This window comes from Mustela erminea, chromosome 7 (genome assembly GCF_009829155.1).
Source record: "Mustela erminea isolate mMusErm1 chromosome 7, mMusErm1.Pri, whole genome shotgun sequence".
NCBI classification, from domain to species: domain Eukaryota; kingdom Metazoa; phylum Chordata; class Mammalia; order Carnivora; family Mustelidae; genus Mustela; species Mustela erminea.
Window position 1 is genome coordinate 23,041,717 of NC_045620.1, and position 20,732 is coordinate 23,062,448.

A 20,732-nucleotide genomic window follows, 5' to 3' on the forward strand; every position below is an offset into this window, starting at 1 on the left:
GCCATTCATTTAATCATTGTATCTTTCAACAAACATTCTTTGAATGTTACTCTACAGTAGATGAAATGCCAAGCACTGGAGACACAGACTTAATTAACTAAGACATGGTCTCTCTGTCCTTCCCAACCCAACCCAACACAAACTGCTATTTACATCCACCACCAATAGGTGGTGACACAACCCTAGCCATGGGGTATAAGCCCCAACCTGTCCAGAAATTCAAATGGGGCTCTTAGCTCAGGTCCCTGACCTTCTTACTAATATTTTTTAAAAATCTATTTTGTCATAGTCCAAAACAAAAACAAAAACAAAAACAAAAAAACCCAAAACTAAATAATCAGAGAGAAACAGTGAGATCAAAGCTGTAACAAGCAAGTCAAAAGGCCACACCAGGGCATAGAAATTTAACAGGCTACTGAGTTCAGAGAAGGGTTCTCAGAACCATGCCTTAAAGGATAAGGTGGAGGCAGAAGGGAGGGAAGCGTTCCAGGCTAAGGTCAGCATGTACCAAGGCAGGGAAGCATGGAAGAGCTTGGCTGTTCTGGGAATGGGAGTAGGTTGGTGTTGACAGACAACAGTCACCATTAGGTCTGTAAATCAACAGGAGAAAAGCTGAGCTGCAAGACAGTCTGAGGGCAGAAGACAGTGACATGGCCCCAACTGTGGCTTCAAACTAGACTCCCTCTGGCACCTCTCCTTGCCCTCCGGTGGGGGGAACGCTCTTCACACCCCACCCCCAACTCCTATCAGCTGTCTCGGTCCCCCTAAGGGAGTCACCACCCTCGGCAGACCCCAGCCCATCTCACCGATCCTGTAGCTCAGCCTTCTCCAGATCGCCCTGACTCTTCAGCTGCATTAACTCCTGGCTCCTTTCATGGGCCTCCTTCTCCAGCTCCTGGGTCTTGGTTAGTAGAAGCAGCAGCTGGGTTGGCTCATTGCCATCCAGTCTCCCAGAGCCCTCAGACTCTCGAGACTGGGCACCCACAGTCAAGCGCAGACAGCAGGTCAGCAGGGACCCCGAAAGCCTCACATGCTCAGCCTTGAGCTCCGTCAGGTCTCTGAGTACAAGGCAGGAAAGAGCGGACTCCGGTAAGGATGGATTAAGGGAGCATCGAGATCAGGCCCAGTAAAGCTTGAGGAGCAGGTCTGGGAAAATCATCTGAATCCAGCAATATCCTCCCTCCCCCACCCACTCTTCCATCCCCTTCTACTTCATGCCCCGCTGCTACAGCAGCCCACTGCCCTAAGTCTAGAATCAGCAGGGGCAAACCTCCCTTCCTAAACCCACACTAACCTGTCAGTAGCTGACTTCATTTCCAGGAAATGGCGTCGGAAGGTCACCACCTCCCGCCACAGACCAAGAAGGCGACCGTGCTCCCCTTTCAGGTAGCCCTTGAAGAACTGTGTATTCAGAAACCCAGGTCATGTCAAAGGGCAGAGAGCCATCTTTTGCCAGCACAAGAACCTTGCATTCCTCCTGACTACTCGGGGGAGGGAAGGAGGGACTTACAGGAGAGAGCTTATGAACGGGTGTCTCTATTCAAGTCACACTGAAGTGTTTAATAAAGTTAGCAGTGGCATTTAAGAAGTCGAAGGGTTTGAGATGGCATATGACCTTCCTCTGAGCGGATTAGGAAAAGATAAACAGTTGTTGCTAAGCCGCCATTACTACCACAGACTTACAGTGAGGACTAGCACAGTGCCTGGCACCCAGAAAAGACTCGGGAAACATTCGTTTCCTTGCACTGGGATCTGAAAAGTCCCAGGGTCTTTATCTGGTCTTTCTTTCCCATTTGGTTTCAATAGCTACCTCCTTAGCTTCTAGATATGCAGACCTCCAGAAGAAGGGAGTCAGCAAGCTTTCAGATCCTTCTAGAACCAAAGCTAGTCCCTCATGCAGGAACAGAGGTGCTCTGAGTGTCATGCCACCTGCTAGAAAAACCTCGACGAGACAGGTAAGGACAGGAGTCAGCCGAGAGCCGAGGCAGGGCAAAGTCGCCAGTCGGAGTGGGGAGGAGAGCCAGGGACTCTAGTGACAGCTGAGCTTCCATCCAGGTCCTCAAGGTACTCTTTTCCAGCACTGACCAGGCTGGTGCCCAGAGTGTAAGCCCTCCTGTTCCTCCTACCTCCTGCTCCATCTGCCACTGGCTCTCCTTCCTCATTAGCTCATCCCGGGCTCGGCTCCAGTCCACTGTCAGCTTTTCCACATCTTCCCGAAGCGCTTTATTCACCATGTCAGCTTTTTCCATGTGCAGTCGAAGCTGGGTGTTCACCTCTGCTAGACTCTCACACCTGCACTGGGGAGGGGCAGGAGCAAGTGCAAAATAAAGGCTTGATCCAACCCTTGGACCTCTTGGAGTAAGACGACAAACACTGGAATTTTCCATTGCCAGGGACTGGAGGGCTAAGGCTGAGGTCCGTGGTTTGAGCCCTATTAGCGCTCAGGGCCGAGGTACCCCCTCTGCCTTTTCAACCCACAGGCCACCAGAATCGCCTGCCCCCACCTCCCCGACCAGAGAACTTGGGGTTCATCACCTCTGTTGTTCCTCCTCCAATCGGACCAGCAGCTGCTCCAGGTTCGGCTCCTCCACGCTTTCCCACCTCTGTGGGGTTGGTCCCTTAGCCAGACAGAAACAAGACTTTTTTTTACCAACAAAGAGAACACCATTCAGACCAATGGCTTGATGCCCCCTTCTGCAGCCACCTGCTTTCTTTCTATTCCTCCTCTCCGGTGTTAGCAATATGCCTCTTTACTCCACCACTACATCCTGAAGGTAAATCCACTGCATCCCCTTCTCCAAAAGTGAACCAGTAATGTCTCCTGAAAGACGGCGCTGGGTAGGGAAAAGAGCTTTCAACCCAAGAAGTGTAAGATAGAGCTCTCACTAACAGCCTTGACTTCTACTACACTACATTTTGGAGTGTGGGAAGTTATTCAACTTCTCTGAGCCACAAAGTCTTCACTACAAAATGAAGGAGACACCGTTCCTCATAGAAAGTTGCCTCGTAGATCGTTATATGACAATGCCTAATGGCGCCTGGCCTACACGGAATGGTGCTCAGTAAGTTTTGTTTTTTCCCTTCCTCTGAGAGAACTTTTCTGAGGGTAATGTGAGAAGGTGCCAAGAGAGAGCTGGAACAAAGGCAATGAGTTTTTCAAAGCCCGTTCTACCCAGCCAACGGCACAAATAAATTCCTCTGCCACAAACATGTTTAGGCTTGCAAAGCCCCACATCTAAGACAGATAAACACTGACACCTTCTGGAGGAAAAATGCATTTCTTCCCTCTGATTCCACATCCTTTCTAGTCTGACTAAATCTCCTGAAGCTACATTTTGTCCTCAGAGAGCCAAGGGTTGGTGGCTGACAGGCCCGGAATAGCCAATCCAATCAGAGTATCTGTGTGATAAAGCTCTCAGGGACTGAAGAGAGGAAGGACTTCCACCAAACACGGCCTTGTCACACCCCAGTCTCCATCAATCAGCAAACAAGGCCTTCCTCGCAGGTATATTCACTGAGGGCTCTGGGGGCGACACAAAACAGTCTCACTCACCCCAGTGGCTTCCAGCTGCTTCTCCAGCTCTTGACACCAGGTCCGGTACTGCAACACCTGAGGCAAACAGAGCAGGGTGTGGGTGATGGTCACAGCTGGTACCAACAGCCCAAACCAAAGGCCCAGGAAGATTTGGGACAAACCCTGTGTGAACAGTGTCTGGGTGACAACAGCGGGGTAAGGCCATAACATTTCATCATTTCCATTTGGTCGGTTAATAATACTCTCCCCATGCCTGTTGTATCGGAGGGGTAAGAGTACAGGCTTTGGAACCAGAAAACACCGGACCAGGTCCTCGCTCTAGCCGAGGGGAGCAAACATAGACAACCCACTTAGCCCTTGGGACCGCCATCTTTAAAAGCGACAGGATCGATCTCTCCTGGAGTAGTTGTGAGCGTCACAGGAGAGGCTGCTGAGGGACATTCCCACTACATGGCTCTGTCTCCTGGAACCATTATCCCACCTCAGCAATCAGTGCTTGGGGGTGTTCTCTTCGCCTCCCTTGATGGGCTGCTGCCTCACCTTGGCCTGCAGCTTCCTCACGAGGGTTGCCTGCCTCTGCTGGGCCTCCTGGGAGCTCTTCAGCTTCCGCCAGGAGGCGGCTTGGTTTTCTGCCATCTGTTGCTGTAGCGCCAGTACTTGCTCCTCCAGCACCAGCTGCAGTGCCTGGGGCTTCATATTGTTCAAGCCGGGGCCTCCCGTCTCCATGGGAGCACCAGACAGGTAAGCCCACAGGCCCCTATTCAGCCAGAGGCTGCTCAGTCCCGGTAAGGTCTCTAATCATTCCTGTGCCACTTGAGCTGGGGACCTCCTCTTGAGCTGGGGACCAAAGCACACAGAGGAGATGAAAGGAATGTCTGGGTGATTCAAATTTACTCATCAAACATTCACTAGATCTGACAAAGCTGCGTTGGGGAAAGTGAGTGGATTCCTTTACTACAGGATCCATCAGAGCCTTTAAAATACTAACATGGACCCTAATCTCTAAAGGGGGGGGGTGGGCTAAGCATCATTTCCCAAATTCACTGGATCATGAGACAACCTCAGAGAACCAGGGTTTTCTGGCACACCTTCAGGAGCTCTGCACTAGACCAAGAGCGCTCAGTTTACCTGCATGTTCCTGGTGCTTGGCACAGTGCCTATGAGCCATCTGTAGAAGGAATCCCTGAAGGTGTTTCTAGTCTAGTTGGGGAGAAAGACACAATCACAACACAATGTAGTCCGTGTGATCATGACAGAGATGTTAATGACAGGAAGGGTAAATAGTGGACTGGCATTTAACCCAATCTGGTGGTCTGTGAACTGTGTGAATCACCACCACGGTTAATCCTTGTCAGGTATGTCTATGGGTCAGCCACAGTTCACTGCTTTACCCGTGCTAGGTCATTCTGTCGTCCCAAGAATCTTGAAACCTTCCAATGCCTTCCTATCACACTTCAGCATAAGTGATATTAGAACTCTTTGTACACGGATGAAGAAACTGAAGCTTACAAAGAAAGCTTAAGCCTCCGTTAAGAAATTAAAAAGGTTAAGCAAGTTGTCAAAGTTCATACAGTTGGCATTCAGTTATTAGGGATTTGAATACCAGCAAGTCTGACCATCTGATGCAGAAACAGAGTAGCAGGCATTTCAGGCCAGGAGGGTCCATTAAGACAGCAGGGGATGCAGTGGGAAGGCAGGGGGAGGGGGAAGGAATCACCTTCAGTAGGATAGCAAACTTTAGTTAAGATAGCAAACCTCCTCACCCAGCAGGAGCTAGGCCAAAACAAGGCAATGGGCCATCCCCAGGGGTGGAGGGGAGACAGGGACAGGGGGACGCCAGCCTAAGCAGAGAGCTTGAAAGAGACATGGAGAGGGGGAGGCATGGTGGTCAGGAAGAGTTTGGGGCACCAATTCAAGCTCTGCCTCTAATGGGCTCTGTGATCTCGAACATACCATTTCCCTTCCAGTCCCTCATCCATGAATGAAGGTTCCCAGCCATGTTACCTCTGAGTTTCTGAGGCTTCTGAAACACACGATAACCTGGGAGGAGGGGGGTAGGTTAGAGCTCTCATTTTATTAACCCTGAGACATGAGATTCGCACTAGAAGGGTTAAGCAATATTTGTTTTTCCAATTACCTATCAAGAAAATAGAAAATTAGAGCTGCCCTCTTGGTCCAGCCAGCACCCCATCAGTGTGAACATCTGAAGAAAGTGGTATATACAGTGATGAAGAAAGTAGTATATACAGCAAATGCAAATCTAACATTTGCATATACACTGGGAGTTTCAGGGGCCCCAAATCACTTTAATGCACCAAACTGCTGACTTCCTACATCCTGGCTCAAATGCCATCTCCTATCACATCATCCCAGATGTACTCGGGAAGAGTTAATCACTTTTATAGCTGCATATATGACCCTATGTATTTAAGACATTTATATATATATAACTGTATATATAATACAGAAAGAGTCTAATGACTATATTTCATCTTATGATTATTACTTGTCTATCTTCTCTACTAATCTGTGAATTCGCAAAAGCAGAAGCTGTCTAATTCATTTTGGTCATTAGGATGCTGAGGAAACGCATGTGGGCCTCACTCCAGGCAGATCTAAAATCTTAGCAGAGGTTAGAAACGTGACCTGCTCATTCTTTTCCACCATTATGCGGCCTCTGCCAAGCTTTTAAGAATTCAAATTAGGTACACACATTTTCCACTGGGAGAATGCATACGAAAATTCTTATTTCTGGGGGTGCCCAGGTGGCGCAAATGGTTGAGCAGCTGACTCTTGGTGTTAGCTCACGTCATGATCTCAGGGTCATGGGATTGAGCCCCAAGCCTAGCTCTGCACTCAGCTTAGGGGTGAGGGGTGGGGGTGGTTGGGGGGGGTAAGGGGGTCCGCTTTGGATTCTCTCTCCCTCTCCCTGCCCCTCACTTGTGCGTGCACCAGCACTCTCTCTCTAAAATAAAGAAATAAATTAAAAAAAAAAAATAAGGATTTCTGGCTCCTTTGGAAAAGCAGAATATCTAGTGACCTGTGACCCGCATCCCTACAAAGCAACGACCAGCTGCAGTTAAGAGTGTTTGCCCCTATCTAAGGGGGGGCATATGCTCTCCAGTTCACCAGTCTCCAGCCCCCCCACCACCCCAGTCGCCCCAGCCTATTCTCTCCCTCACACCGATAGCAGATTTTAGTGGCTATTTATCATTGCACGTGTGCTGTTGCTTTTCTTATAAGAGTTACAGAGGAAAGTTCAGTTTACTAATTTACATTACCCCCTGGACAACAGAAGACCGCGGAGTTCATAGAGCCTGTAGGAGACCATAAGGGAAGGGCACAGAGTGGGAAGGGTAGAGTGGCGCCAGGACTCCGGGCTGCCTCTTCCTAGCCTCTAACCCGGATGAATGCGGTCTTCCTCCACACTCCAAAGATTGTCTTTTTCTGCCCTTCCTTTCCACCACGGCTGTCAACCCGTTCATGGGGGGGGCTCTGTGAGATGCTGACTCAGTCTCTCCCTGTGGAGGAGGCACGAACTTGCGGGGAAATCACTCTTCTGCCAACACTGCCAGCAACAAAAGTAGCTCTCAGTTGCTTCAAGGGACCCGACGGACCTTTTTCTTTCCTAATACCGTGAGCACTGGGGCTGGGCTTTTGTACAGTGGGAGTCTCAGAGGTCTCAAGGGCATCCTCTCCCTCCTTTGAATTCCTATCCCCCAATGTTGAGCTGAACCATATAAAATTGCCACATTTGCCCATCTTTAACCTACAAAAATGGTGATGTTGTATAGTCAATCTACTATCTCTACAGGCAGCTCTGCCACAGTCCCCAGAATTCTCATACTTAAACCATTTCTTAGGATGAGGCTAGGGCTGCTCTTAATCTGGGTGGCTCAGCTGGTTAAGTGTCCGACTCTTGGTTTCAGCTCAGGTCATGATCTCATGGGTTGTGAGATCGAGCTCCTCAGTGGGCTCTGCACTCAGCACAGAGTGAGCTTTCTCTCTCCCTCTATCCCTTCCCGTTGGTACGTGTGTGTTCTCTCTCTCTCTCTCTCAGAAATAATCTTTTTTAAAAAAGGCTGCTGTTGGGGCGCCTGGGTGGCTCAGTGGGTTAGGCCGCTGCCTTCGGCTCAGGTCATGATCTCAGGGTCCTGGGATCGAGTCCCGCATCGGGCTCTCTGCTCAGCAGGGAGCCTGCTTCCCTCTCTCTCTCTCTGCCTGCCTCTCCGACTACTTGTGATTTCTCTCTGTCAAATAAATAAATAAAAGCTTTAAAAAAAAAAAAGGCTGCTGTTAAGATGTGTATACTCTTTGGGAAGGTGATAGTAATGCTTCAGTAAAGAAGTGGAATTGTATTAGAATTATATGATTATTTTATTTCGCAGATAATTGAAACATTTTAGAGCTATTTAAAAAATTTAGTCCAATCCTCCCATTTTACAGGTAAGGAAACTGAGGCTTCCAGAAATACAGTAACTTCATCTTGCTCATGTTTTATTTATATGTTCCACTTACCCCCAAGAATGATTTGGAATTATAGCAAACATACCATATGAATGTAAGATGTTACTAATAGGGGAAATGGGGTGCAGGGCAGACAGGAACTCTCTGTATTATGCTATTTTCCTATAAATCTAAAATTGTTCTAAAAATAGTTTATCTTAAAAATGATTTGAAGTGTTTTACAATTAAAACAAAAAAAATCCCCATAAAACTTAAATTCATTAAAACTAGAATAAAAAGAGGGAGCGAACAGAGTCTCCTCAAGATGGAGTTCAGCACTGTTTTATTAACACTCTGTCAATCTCCCAGGAAACGAACTAGCAGACTGCCAGAAGAAAGGTAGGTTTCCGTGTCCCCCCAGCAAAGCAAAAGGCCAGTATTTGGCAAATGGATAGCGGCTGGATCGTGTTCATGTGAGACCGTGGAGGTCAGTGTGCTCTGTAAACTGTAAAGCACTGAATAGACAGGAAAAGGAAAAAGATTCACTTCTTTTATGCATTAACTTATTCCATAGATGCTCATGAATTGGGATCTCAGTTCTGGGCAGTCTGCCACAGTGATAGAGACATGAGCAAGGCTGACCACCTCCTTTTGCCAGGAATCAGACTAGAAGGGCAGTAACCTCTGAACCTAGTGTGGAAAGTGACAGAAGAGTGATACACATTATGCTGAGTTCCCCTCACCTGAAACAAACCAAAAGGGGTATTTAAATAAAGTCTAGAATAGAAGCAACACCACCTAGACTTGGAGGTGTGTATACTGCAAGGACTAGCATGGGGACTAGTATCATTAAATAGAATTTGTCACTTACAGCAAAAAAAAGGGAAAAATGCTTGAGGGCACAACATTTTACTTCCTGAACAATGAAAATTAAAAAAAAAAAAAAAATATATATATATATATATATATATATATATATATATATTTGTCTGTAGAGACAACTTCTGTTTCTTTGTGGACACACAAAAAAATTCAGCATGTTTTCTGCCTCCAATACGCTATGGCACCTGTGAAAAAGCTTGTGGCAAGGGGGTGGGGGGGACAAAAAAAAAAAAGAAGCAAGTTCTGAGGTTTATCCTTGACTGCACCCACATGCACCCAAATGTTTATAGCAGCAATGTCCACAATAGCCAAACTATGGAAAGAACCTAGATGTCCATCAACAGAGGAATGGATAAAGAAGATGTGGCATGCATATATATATAGGAATACTACGCAGCCATCAAAAGAAATGAAATCTTGCCATTTGCAATGGCGTGGAAAGAACTAGAGGGTATTACGCTGAGCAAAATAAGTCAATCACAGATAGACAATTATCATATGATCTCCCTGATATGAGGAATTTGAGAGGCAGGGCAGGGGTTATAGGGGGTAGGGAAGGAAAAAATGAAACAAGATGGGATCAGGAGGGAGACAAACTATAAGAGACTCTTAATCTCACAAAACAAACTGAGGGTTGCTGCGGGGAGGGAGGTAGGGAGAGGGTGGTTCGGTTATGGACATTGGGGAGGGTATATGCTATGGTGAGTGCTGTGAAGCGTGTAAGCCTGATGATTACAGACCTGTACCCCTGGGGCAAATTATACATTATATGTTAATAAAAATAACTTTTAAAAAAATCATGGATTTTTTGGATTCCATGGATTGGAATCATGGATGCTGCCAATTTTGAGCAGTTTCTTCAAGAGAGCATCAGAGTGAATGGAAAAGCTGGGAATCTCGGTAAACCAGAGCAAGATGGCTGTTAATTTCTGAGATGCCTTTTTCCAAGAAGTATTTGAAATATCCCACCACAAAATATTTGGAGGAGAATAATCTACATGATTAGTTGCATTGCCTCCATATTTACCACGATAGGGGAAGATGCGGATTAAAATTCATTTACCTGGAATATTTTGTATGAGTTCTTGAATAAAACTTGGGAAGCAAAAAAAAAAAGCTTGTGGCCCCATCCATAAACCTCCCATGAGAGGCCTCTCTCTTTTTTCCTCCCACCTCTCTGGCTTCTCCCTTTAGTCTCCTTTGCTGGTTTGTCATGTCCCCAAGGTTGGAGGCCCTAGGGCTCAGGCTTCTGGCCTCTCCTCCATCTACATTCATTTCCGGGGCAACCTCATCTTCATCAGTTTCCTGACTTAAAATAGCACCTAGGGGGGCACCTGGGTGGCTCAGTGGGTTAAAGCCTCTGCCTTTGGCTCAGGTCATGATCCCCGGGTCCTGGGATCGAGTCCCGCATCGGGCTCTCTGCTCAGTGGGGAGCCTGCTTCCTCCTCTCTCTCTGCCTGCCTCTCTGCCTACTTGTGATCTCTGTCAAATAAATAAATAAAAATTAAAAAAAAATAGCACCTAGATATCCATGAATCCCATGTTAGGTCTCCAAGCTACACTTCCCTCTGAATCTTTACACTCCTAGACTAAGTCCAGACACCGGTTTAACTTCTCCACATGGGTGTCTAAGAGGCATCTCAAAGTTAACCTGTCCAAAAGTGGACTTCTACTCCTGCAATCTTCCCCATTTCAGTATATGGCAATGCCATCCTTCTGGAGCCTCAAGCCCAAAGCCTATGGTCATATTTACTCCATTCTCCCACACCCTATAACCAATCTATCGGCAAACCTGTTGGCTCTACCAGATGCTATCACTTTTCAACCTCTCACTACCACCATCCCAAGCCAAGCCACTCTCTTGCCTGGTGTGGTGGCTTTAAGGGACACCCACAAATTCTTTGATATTTCTTCCTTCAAGAGGCAGAGCCTAATTCTCTCTCCTTGGGTAGGAACTGGAATAAAGTTAATGAAGCTGAATAAAGTAGAAATGACTTCTAAGAAAAGGTCATAAAAGGCACTATGGCCTCTCTCTCTCTCTTTTTACTCTCCCCACCAGGTCCTGAGAACACTCAGGCAGCTCTGTGAAAAGGCCCTGCAGCAAGGAAACATCTTGGGAGCAAAGCAGCCAGGAACCTGACTGCCATCTCCTGAGAGGGTCCTGAGAAACCCTAGGCAAGAAACACCTGGCTAAACTGCTCTTAGATTCTTTTTTTTAAGATTTTAAAATTTATTTTGAGAGAGAGGGAAAGAGAAAGAGAGAGCATGAGTGGGAGAGGCAGAGGGCATGGGAAAGAGAATCCCAAGCAAGGAATCCAGTGCAGGGCTGGATCCCATAACCCTAAGATCAGGACCCGAGCCAAAACCAAGAGTCGGACACTTAACCCGACTGTGCCCTGCTCCTAGATTTCTAATTTACAATTGTGTGAGATAACGATTGCTATTTCAAGCTGCTAAATTTGGGGGTGATTTCTTGCCCAGTGATAAAGAATTAATACATCTGGATTACTGGAAAAGCTTCCTAGACTGTTGTAATGCTACCACCCCTGACTTTAGAATTTGTTCTATCTCAACAGAGTATTCAGAGGGATCTTTTAAAACAGTGACAGATTGGGATGCCTGGGTGGCTCAGTGGATTAAAGCCTCTGCCTTCGGCTTAGGTCATGATTCCAGAGTCCTGGGAGGGAGCCCTGGGATCGAGCCCCGCATCGAGCTCTCTGCTCCGCCGGAAGCCGGCTTCCCCCCCTCTCTCTGCCTGCCTCTCTGCCTACTTGTGATCTCTGTCTGTCAGATGAATAGATAAAATCTTTAAAAATAAATAAATAAATAAAACGGTGACAAATTATGCAATTCAGAACCCTCCAATGGCTACTCAGAGGAAAATCCAAAATCATGTTCATGGCCCCGAGGCTCCTAATTATTTGATCCCAGCCTCCAGTGGTTCTAATTCCCTTTCCTACTCCTCTCCAGTCACACAGCCTTCCTTGAGGCATGTGCTTGGAACACACCAAGACACCCACTCATTTCTGGGCCTCTTCCTCCAGTTATCTTCTTGATTCGCTCGCTCCCTTACCACCTTCAGATCTCTGTTCAAGTGTTACCTTCTCAGTTAAAGTTGTTCCCTAACCTCCAAATATAAAATATCACCACTCCTCCACACACTGGTATTTCTATTTACCTTATAACGTGCTGTCGCTATCTGATTATTATGTGTATTATACTGATCAGAATGTAAATTTCCCAAGTACAAGAATAGTTTTATTGACTGTTATATTCCCAGCTCCTAAAACAGTGCCTGGTATAGAGTAGGAACACATTAAATATTCGACTGACCGAATGAAAGAATATAAGGGCATTAGGTATCATGATACACATCATCAATGGTCTTACAAAACGCTCACAGCTCTATAACCTTCTAAAAAGCAAAAAAAAAGGATCATGTGGCTTATATAGCACTTTACTTTCTCAAAACAATTATCTGCAATCTTCACCAAAAAACCCTTTGAGGTAAGATCATTGTCTTCATTTTGCAGACAAGAAAAATAACGCTCAGAAAATGGAAGGGATATAAATGACCGGTAGCCAAGCAAGCATGAAACCCCAATCTGCTTCCAAACTCCAGGCTTAATCCATTACATTAAGCTGCCTCATAAATCATGAACTATGAAATCACAGCTCTGTAAGGGGTACTTTCTAAAGCCTGTGAAATGATGAGGTCTAGGTCTGCAGCTCTCTGATGGAAAAGGAGCAAAGAAAGGTAGAGTGTGCCTGAGGAACATAGGGCAGGAAGTAGGTTCTGGCCGGGGTTTTATCCCAATCTCACTCCCTATATTTGGGGATATCAAATCTTCTTTCCAAGCCCTCTCAGTCAAAATGCACATCATAACCGTGCCCACCATAACACACGGGGTTAAAGTAAAAACCAATTCAATAGACATTTACCAAATCCAAAGGCAATCCAGTGAAATTATCACATGCTCTGGGGATTCACAGACTAGAATTCACCTCCCAGCTCCACTCACTAATTAGTTGTGGAACTCTGGGCAAAATGATCTACGAATGCCTCAGTTTCTTCATGCATAAAATGTGAAGACATAGAACCCACTTTATGAAATTGCTGTGAGGATTAAACGGGCCTTCACCTGTAATACATTTAGTGGCACTCGACACTTCGTGACTATTTAGGAAATCTTAGTGTCATCGTGTGCCAGGCTCTGTTATCTAGAGACAAAAGGCAAGGTATAATATCCCAAGTGCACGGGTGTACAAGTGGGCAGGAAAAATAACTCCGTGCAACGAGTTAAAAAACCAAGCAGTGGAATTAACAGCGCCTGCAGAAAGCGGTTGGGAAATGTTTCCAAGGAAGTGATATTTGAGTCGGGTCGCAGAGAGCCAGAGTTCCGGAGCGGGGCGGTGGGTGCGACTGGGCTTTAGGACAGATCACGTGCAAAGCCCCAAGGACTGAGGGAGTCGCAAAATTCTGGGAGCCGGGAGCGAGACGCGCGCAGGACGGAGAGCACAGCGCCTTTTCCTGACACCTCCGGACCCGGCAGCTGCGGATACGAGGGTCGGGAAGATCCCTTTCTGCGCGGGGTGGTGGCCGCGGCTGGAGGCGTAGGCAAGGGGCCGGAATCCCTAGGACGGGTCCCAGACCCGCTCTGGGCCTCGGGTTCGTCCCGGGGAATGGGAAGCCGCTGCTCCAACGGGATTCCCTGAGGCGCCCTCTTCGGGAGCGTCTCCGGACCTCGGACCGTTAACCCGGGCACCTCCCGCCTGCCCTGAGGCCCCACCTCACCACGCTCGGCTCCCGCGATTTCCAGCGTGATCCTCAGCACGGGAGCGGGAGATGCAGCCACTAAGGCCCGGCCGGGGGCGGGAGCCCAGCCCCCGGTCCCGGCCAAGACCCCGCCCCCCCCGACTCCGGCCGGGGCGGCGAGCCCCGCCCCCGGAGCCTGGAGCCCGTAGTCGGATTGCGCCGCTTCGGGGGCTGCCGCCATGTTGAGTACTGGCATCCGACTTACTGGAGTGGCCCAGAAGGAACAGTGGGATTACATTAAGAGATGTAAGAGTCCCTGGCCAGAGATGACGACAGCCAGGGGTGCTGGATTCGAGTAAGGGAAGTCTTGGTAACTGAGAAATCTTGCCCTCAATCATCCCCGTTTTGGCTTCGGAGTTACACACTGCGCATGTGTCTGGGGCCTGGTTCTACGTGCGCCTGCTCACTGCTCCCCCGGACAAATCGGAATGCAATTAACAACTGCGTGAGCAATGAGGGAACCCGCGCTTGGGTCTGGATAAAACGTGCAGGGAGACCAGTTCTTGCGTTTTTTCACGTTCAGATCGCGAAGCTCCAAGCAGCCTCAGGCAACACGACACTTACAGCATACTCAGTGTTGTTCGGCCGCACAGTACTTTTTCGCGCACGTTTTGCACAGAGTGGCATCTGCGTGAATGTCTCAGTCTGGAGAACTGCAGTTTGTCTAATTTTCTGTGTAAACCTGACTATCTCTAGGGAACTCGTTCTTAACCTGTATGACCCACTGTTATTTCGTAGCATTTTGTGCTTAAATTATCAACGCATTATCATCCAAAACATTTTAGAAAAGTAAACTTCATTTACTTTTTTTACATTCAGTGGTTCCAAATTTTTAGTTGGGATTAAAAAAAAAAAAATCGGGGATCTTCTTAAAATGCAAAGTCTTGGATTCCATCCCTAGAGTGTGAGTAAACCAAGGGTGAAACCCCAGAATCTGCATGTTGGCAAATACCTTAGGTGATACATCAGGGACACATTTGAGCAGCACGGATAAGGCTGTGTATCTCTAGCACTCAGCACAATCCCTGGTACAAAACAGGTGCTCAGTAAGTGCTGAGTGAATAGTTGAACGGATGAATGGATAGTAGGAGTGAAACACAATCTGCAGCCAAAAGAACCTGACAAGGAAACACTTCGGTAAGTGTATCTTTTCTCCTACAAGAACAGAAAAAGTTCTCAACGGTTACTTTGAGAAAAAAAGTAAGTGGAGGGCAGGAGGGAGGAGGGGGAGGGCCGCGACTCTGAAAGGCAAACTATCTAGGGAGAAAAGAAGAAACATCAAAGACACTGGACAGAGAAAAAGATGCAAAGAATCAGTGGTGTGGGAATCCACCCCAGGCAAATACTCCTGCAATGGAAACTGTGCAAGAATGTTCACTACAACAATATTTGGAATGGAGAGAAAAGAAACAACCTCTTTGCCTCTGGGTCTTTGCATATACTATGCCTTCTACCTAGACCGCTCCCCCCACACACACACCCCTAGGCTTAACTGATACCTTTCCCTCCTTCAGGCCTCAGCTTAGATGATACTTCCTCAGCTAGATCTTTCGTGACCATGTTATTCAATATAATATCCTATCATTTTTAAAAAAGATTATTTATTTGACAGACGGAGATCACAAGTAGGCAGAGAGAGAGAGAGAGAGAGAGGAGAAAGCGGGCTCCTGGCCGAGCAGAGAGCCTGATGTGAGGCTCGATCCCAGGACCCTGGGATCATGACCTGAGCCAAAGGCAGAGGCTTTAACCCACTGAGCCACCCAGGCGCCCCTATCCTATCATTTTCTATCACAGTACTCTGTTTCTTTCATAACATTTCCCACTTACTATCATTTTTGTTGACTTATTATCTTTCTCCACCTTAAAAGTTTAAGCTTCACGAGGCGAGGAAACTAGATCTGACTTATTCCCAGCAGTTAGCACAGAGCCTGATACATGGTAGGTGTTAAATAAACATCCATTGAATGAATGAATCAAGTCAGCCTCAGTATTACAAAGATTGATAACGTAAAATTCATCAGCAAACTATTCAGTATGTTTAAAGACCATGAGGAGTGAATACAGGTTTCATACTACCAGTAAAGGGTAAATGTAGTAGAAGGGATTAAAACCAAACCAATCTCAGTCTTTGCAAAGGGGGGATTTGTTTATTCATTCCCTTGTTTGTTTATTCATTCACCCAGCAAACAAGTACAGAATGCCTATTCTGTACTAATATGGATAATAATAAAATGTATTAAGAGAAAGTTGGAAATTGTATCAAAACATAAAGTAGTACAACTGGGTATTTTGTCTGGGCCAGAGCAGAAAGTGGAGTTCAGTGATGTGTGAAGGTGGTTAATATTCCCCCCGGCCAGAGGTTCTCCAGACTTAGAGAATACATCGGCCTTCAAATGTTCTTCAAAGTGCCAAGAAATTTTGGGACAAGCAAACGAATAATCATACACATCACTTGAATTGCTTGAGGCCCTAGTGCCGTCTGAGGAAAGACTTAATCCATTTGGCTGTGTTGAATCTGTCTGACGAACCAGAGTAGGGAGAGGTCCTCAAAGGAGCCTGCACTGAAGGGAGAGAAGATGGATCTGCGGAAAGAAAACCAGCTTTGGTTCCCTCCAGGTGAACTGGGCTTCTTTCTTTATGCTCCAAATTATATCTCTGGAACATGCTTTGTATCCTAACTCTCTCCTGGGGCTAAAATATGGATCATGCACCCCAGCCTTGCTTGTTATTTATAGATATTCTCCCTATCCCATGCCAAGAGGCTGCCTGCACTGACTGACTTTCTTTCTTTTTAGAATTATATATGTGAAATTTCAAAGTGAGGTGCTAAAAAAAAAAATACTTTTTTCCCCTAACAGCCTAAAATCTATTTTAAAGGGTTTTTTTTTTTTTTAAGATTTTATTTATTCACTTGGCAGACAGAGATCACAAGTAGGCAGAGAGGCAGGCAGAGAAAGAGAGAGGAGGAAGCAGGCTCCCCACTGAGCAGAGAGCCTGAAGCAGGGCTGGGTCGCAGGACCCTGAGATCAGGACCTGAGTCGAAGGCAGAGGCTTAACCCACTGAGCCACCCAGGGGCCCCTATTTTAAAGTTCTTAAATCCCTTATCTATGGGGTTAAGAGAGCAGAGGATAGAGAAGTTGTGTGGAGCTATTTCTGGCTGTGAGTCCCCACCCTTCTTGGAGAAGATTTAACTGCTCTAGCCAGGTGATTGGAAGAGGGAACTTCCAGAAGGGTCTGAGGTGCCAAATCTATCCCCCATTGCAGTTGGAGAACACAGGGACTCGATCTTCCTCCTGCCGGGGAAATCTAGCAAAAAGAGACAAGCCTGATAACTGCTTTGGTGGCAGACCCAGGAGAGTGCTGCTGTGTTGGAGTTGGCCTGCTCTCTCAGAATTTGTCAGGGAATGTTTTGTTTGTTTGTTTGTTTGTTTTCTGGGTGTGGGTGCAGAGGGAGGGAAAGAGAGAATCTTAAGCAGGCTCCACTCCCAGCATGGAGCCAACTTGGGGCTCAACGTTACAGCTCTGAGATCACGACCTGAGCCAAAATCAAGAGTTGGCTGCTTAACTTAACTGAGCCTCGCAGGCACCCCGGGAAATGTTTTCTGTAGGCCAGATATGGGCTAAGTGAGAGAAAGCTTGAATAGGCCCATCCTGGCTCCTGTTCAGTAGGGCCTCCTAGAGGGAAAAAGAGACCCCAGAAGAAAGAAGACAAATGACCACTGACAACAGAGATGCCTTTGCTAAGGGGGAATTCAGGACAGGGGCTCAGCAGGGAACCCCTAAAGAGCCTGTAAAAGAACCCCATGAAGTTTTGATGATGGGCAGGAGCAGCTATAAACATCAGCCAGACCCGGAAAGCATAAAGCCAGCCACGTTATGGCTGTTCAAAGAGTTTAAAGAAAGCTTTTGCTACTCCTTTCCCCATCTTCCTCTCCATGTCAACACCTCGAGTGGCTGGAGCGAGCTGAGGATGACAGAGGGGAAGAAACTGAGGAAAAAATCCCAGCCATTCCTCCCTTTCTCACTCCAAGCCACCAGTCCGAAGCAGAGCTCGGGGCACAAAAAGTATATAGTGTCTTACAGTAGATTGTGAACCACCTGCTGCTGCCCATCTGAGTCTACTCTTTCCTCATTAAACAGATATTGATTGAGCACCTACTATGTGCCAAATCCTGAATTAGACACTGGAAGAGACCCACAGATTAGTAATGCATGGACCATGCCTAGAGCTTCAGCTCACGGACTCACATGGGAGTCAGGAAAATAACATGTTTCATACACACAGTGTGGTAAGTTTTGGAAGGAAGGAGTGGCTGCCTTTGGAGAGGTAGTGATGCCGTAACCTGATGGCAAAGGGTAAATCTGCTGTGCAGAGAAAGGCAGGAAGGGCATTCCAAGCAGTATGCATGGCACAGTAGTGTACAGGAGCCTACGATGTTAGGGGAATGCTGGGGGTTTCCTCCAGGAGCTCCTCTTGCTGATTCTGCCCCTAGGATTGTATGAATTTTCTTGGATTGGAGAATTATATATAGGACAGACCCTTTCATCTGCTGCAAATTTTCCCCCTGGTCCTGACCCTGCCGCAGGGGGCAAGTCTTATTCTAGTCCCAGCCCCTTCTTACTGACAAAGTCAAGTTCTAAGTAGCTAACTCATCCAAGCTTGACATTTCTCGAAGTGGGAGGCATCCTTCCACTGCCATTCCGGACTTGGGCAATAAAGGATGTTTGGTGACAGCTCCCATAGGACCAGGTCCTCTCCTTCTTCAAAAAAAAAAAAAAAAAAAAAGAGCCCTTAATTATATTTTAACCTGAAATTTTACCTGCTGCCTCATGTGTAACAGCAACTAAGCTCCAAGATTCAGACAGGAATCAGGTGGAGGAACATGGTGGAAAGAGCACTGGGCTTGGAGGCAGACATACTCACCTGGGGATGAACTTGTGGCTCTGCCTTGTGTCCTCGAGCAACCAGCCCTTGAGGCCCTCTCTGAGCCTCAGATCTCTCAGCTGCAAAATGGGGATACATAATACTTCTCTATTAGAATTTTATTTGCAACATAGGAGATAAGATGAGATGAAGGGAGGGAGGGGTAGAAGAACTCTAGCAAGAATCTGAGCTTTCGGGGTGCCTGGGTGGCTCAGTGGGTTAAGCTGCTGCCTTCGGCTCAGGTCATGATCTCAGAGTCCTGGGATCGAGCCCCATATCTGGCTCTCTGCTCAGCAGGGAGCCTGCTTCCTCCTCTCTCTTTGCCTGCTTCTGCCTGCTTGTGATCTCTGTCAAATAAATAAATAAAATCTTTAAAAAAAAAAAAAAAGAATCTGAGCTTTCAGAGTTTAAGAATGACAATAAGGTTTTCACGTCCCAAATATTAACAGTGGTTACCTCTAGGGAGGGAGACCGGGGAGCTGTGTGAAAGGACTATCTCTTTTAATGAAAAAGCTTTGGTATTGGAGTGACTGGGTGGCTCAGTTGGTTAAGCATCTGCCTGGGGCTCGGGTTGTGATCCCAGGCTCGTGGGATTGAGCCCCATATCTGACTCTCTGCTCGGCGGGAAGCCTGCTTCTCCCTCTCTCACTCCCCCTGCTTGTGTTCCCTCTCTCCCTGCGTCTCTTTCTGTCAAATGAATAAATAAAAAACCTTAAAAAAAAAAAAGCTTTGGTATTGTTTGAATTTTTTTTTTACAATAAGCATGAATTAATTTCTAATTAGAATATATTTGGTATGGATATCATACTTCAGTAAAAAGTTTTTAAGGGGTGACTAGGTGACTCAGTCAGTTAAACATCTGCCCTTGGCTCAGGTCATAATTCCAGGGTCCTGGGATCGAGTCCCACATCGGCCTCCTTGCTCAGCAGAGAGCCTGCTTCTCCCTCTGCCTGAGCTCTCTCTCTCTCTCGTGCTTGTGTCCTCTCTCTCTCTCTCTGACAAATAAATTAATAAAATCTTTTAAGTTTCTAAAAATATCTCATATTGTATAGAAAGTTATCCAGGAGACTGATAAGAGTGGTTGATTCCAGAAAAGACTAGAAGAACTAGTTTTTCTGCCTATTCTTTTGTACTACTGTTCAAATTTTTTTTATCACAAATTTGTATTATTTCTTTAATATGTATAATTTTGAAGGGATTTTTAAATTACTTTTTTTTTTTAAGATTTTATTTATTTATTTGACAGACAGAGATCACAAGCAGGCAGAGCGGCAGGCAGAGAGAGGAAGAAGCAGGCTCCCTGCTGAGCAGAGAGCCCGATGCGGGGCTCGATCCCAGGACCCTGGGACCAGGACCTGAGCTGAAGGCAGAGGCTTTAACCCACTGAGCCACCCAGGCGCCCCTTAAATTACTTTTAAAACAAAAATATTTGAGATAAAGAATAAAAGTGAAAAATTATGGTTACTTTGTTCATGCCCCACACCTGCAACAGACAGAAACATACATACACCTACACACAGTTTCCAGACTATAGGAGTTAGCATGGGTGGACCTGTGACAGAAGGCCCTGACTCTGACCAGATGCAGTTCCTGAGGAGCTCAGCTGGGGGAGCCATTGAGAGCTCACTAGGGGAGAGCCCCAAGGAGTGGCAGCTCCTGGGAAGTTTAAACAAGGCAAACCAGAAAGGGGACGGGAGGATTATGTCGCTCTGTTCTTTTGGGGCTCTCTGGGCTCCGTTGATGGGAACAGGCCAGGCTCCACGGATCAGAAGAAACATGGAGGGTCAGGGACTCTGGGCCCTCTTCCCATCCAAAACCCTAGCATGTAGGGTGATACCACAAAAGATCAACCTTCCTTCTAGAGGGAAGAGCACTGGATTCTGAGTCCTGTATCTGCGTTGAGTCCTGCCTCTAGCATTTCTATGTGATCTTGTGGCAGTCACTTCACTTCTCTGAGACTCAGTTTCCTCATTTGTGAACAAGGTTATTATATTAACAACTGAATCCTTTTTTTTTTTTTTTTTAAACTATAAATTATGGAGCACCTTACCGTATGCCGGTCACTGAAAGAAAGGTGCTTTGCATATGTAAATACAATTTAGTTCTAAAAAGAAGATATTTGGGTTCC

At 46.6% G+C, this 20,732-nt stretch overlaps 1 protein-coding gene across 17 annotated transcripts in view; it reads right to left on the reverse strand.

Moving 5' to 3' along the window:
- CEP250 (centrosomal protein 250) overlaps nt 1–13,829 on the reverse strand; it is a 48,745-nt gene extending 34,916 nt beyond the window's left edge. For 3 of the 17 annotated variants that reach the window (XM_032350846.1, XM_032350847.1, XM_032350837.1), the window contains exons 1-8: nt 13,654–13,820; nt 4,664–4,735; nt 4,076–4,372; nt 3,554–3,610; nt 2,536–2,618; nt 2,127–2,292; nt 1,295–1,401; nt 807–1,058 (exon numbers count right to left, since the gene is read on the reverse strand). In XM_032350846.1, the coding sequence (XP_032206737.1) occupies nt 807–1,058; nt 1,295–1,401; nt 2,127–2,292; nt 2,536–2,618; nt 3,554–3,610; nt 4,076–4,261 (851 nt within the window). In that variant the 5' untranslated portion in view covers nt 4,262–4,372; nt 4,664–4,735; nt 13,654–13,820. Of the gene's footprint in view, nt 1–806; nt 1,059–1,294; nt 1,402–2,126; nt 2,298–2,535; nt 2,619–3,553; nt 3,611–4,075; nt 4,373–4,663; nt 4,736–5,488; nt 5,576–13,653 lie in introns of those variants that run through there. The other 14 variants (XM_032350849.1, XM_032350845.1, XM_032350851.1 and 11 more) reach the window with 12 other exon arrangements.
- Between the last annotated feature and the right edge of the window lie 6,903 nt (nt 13,830–20,732).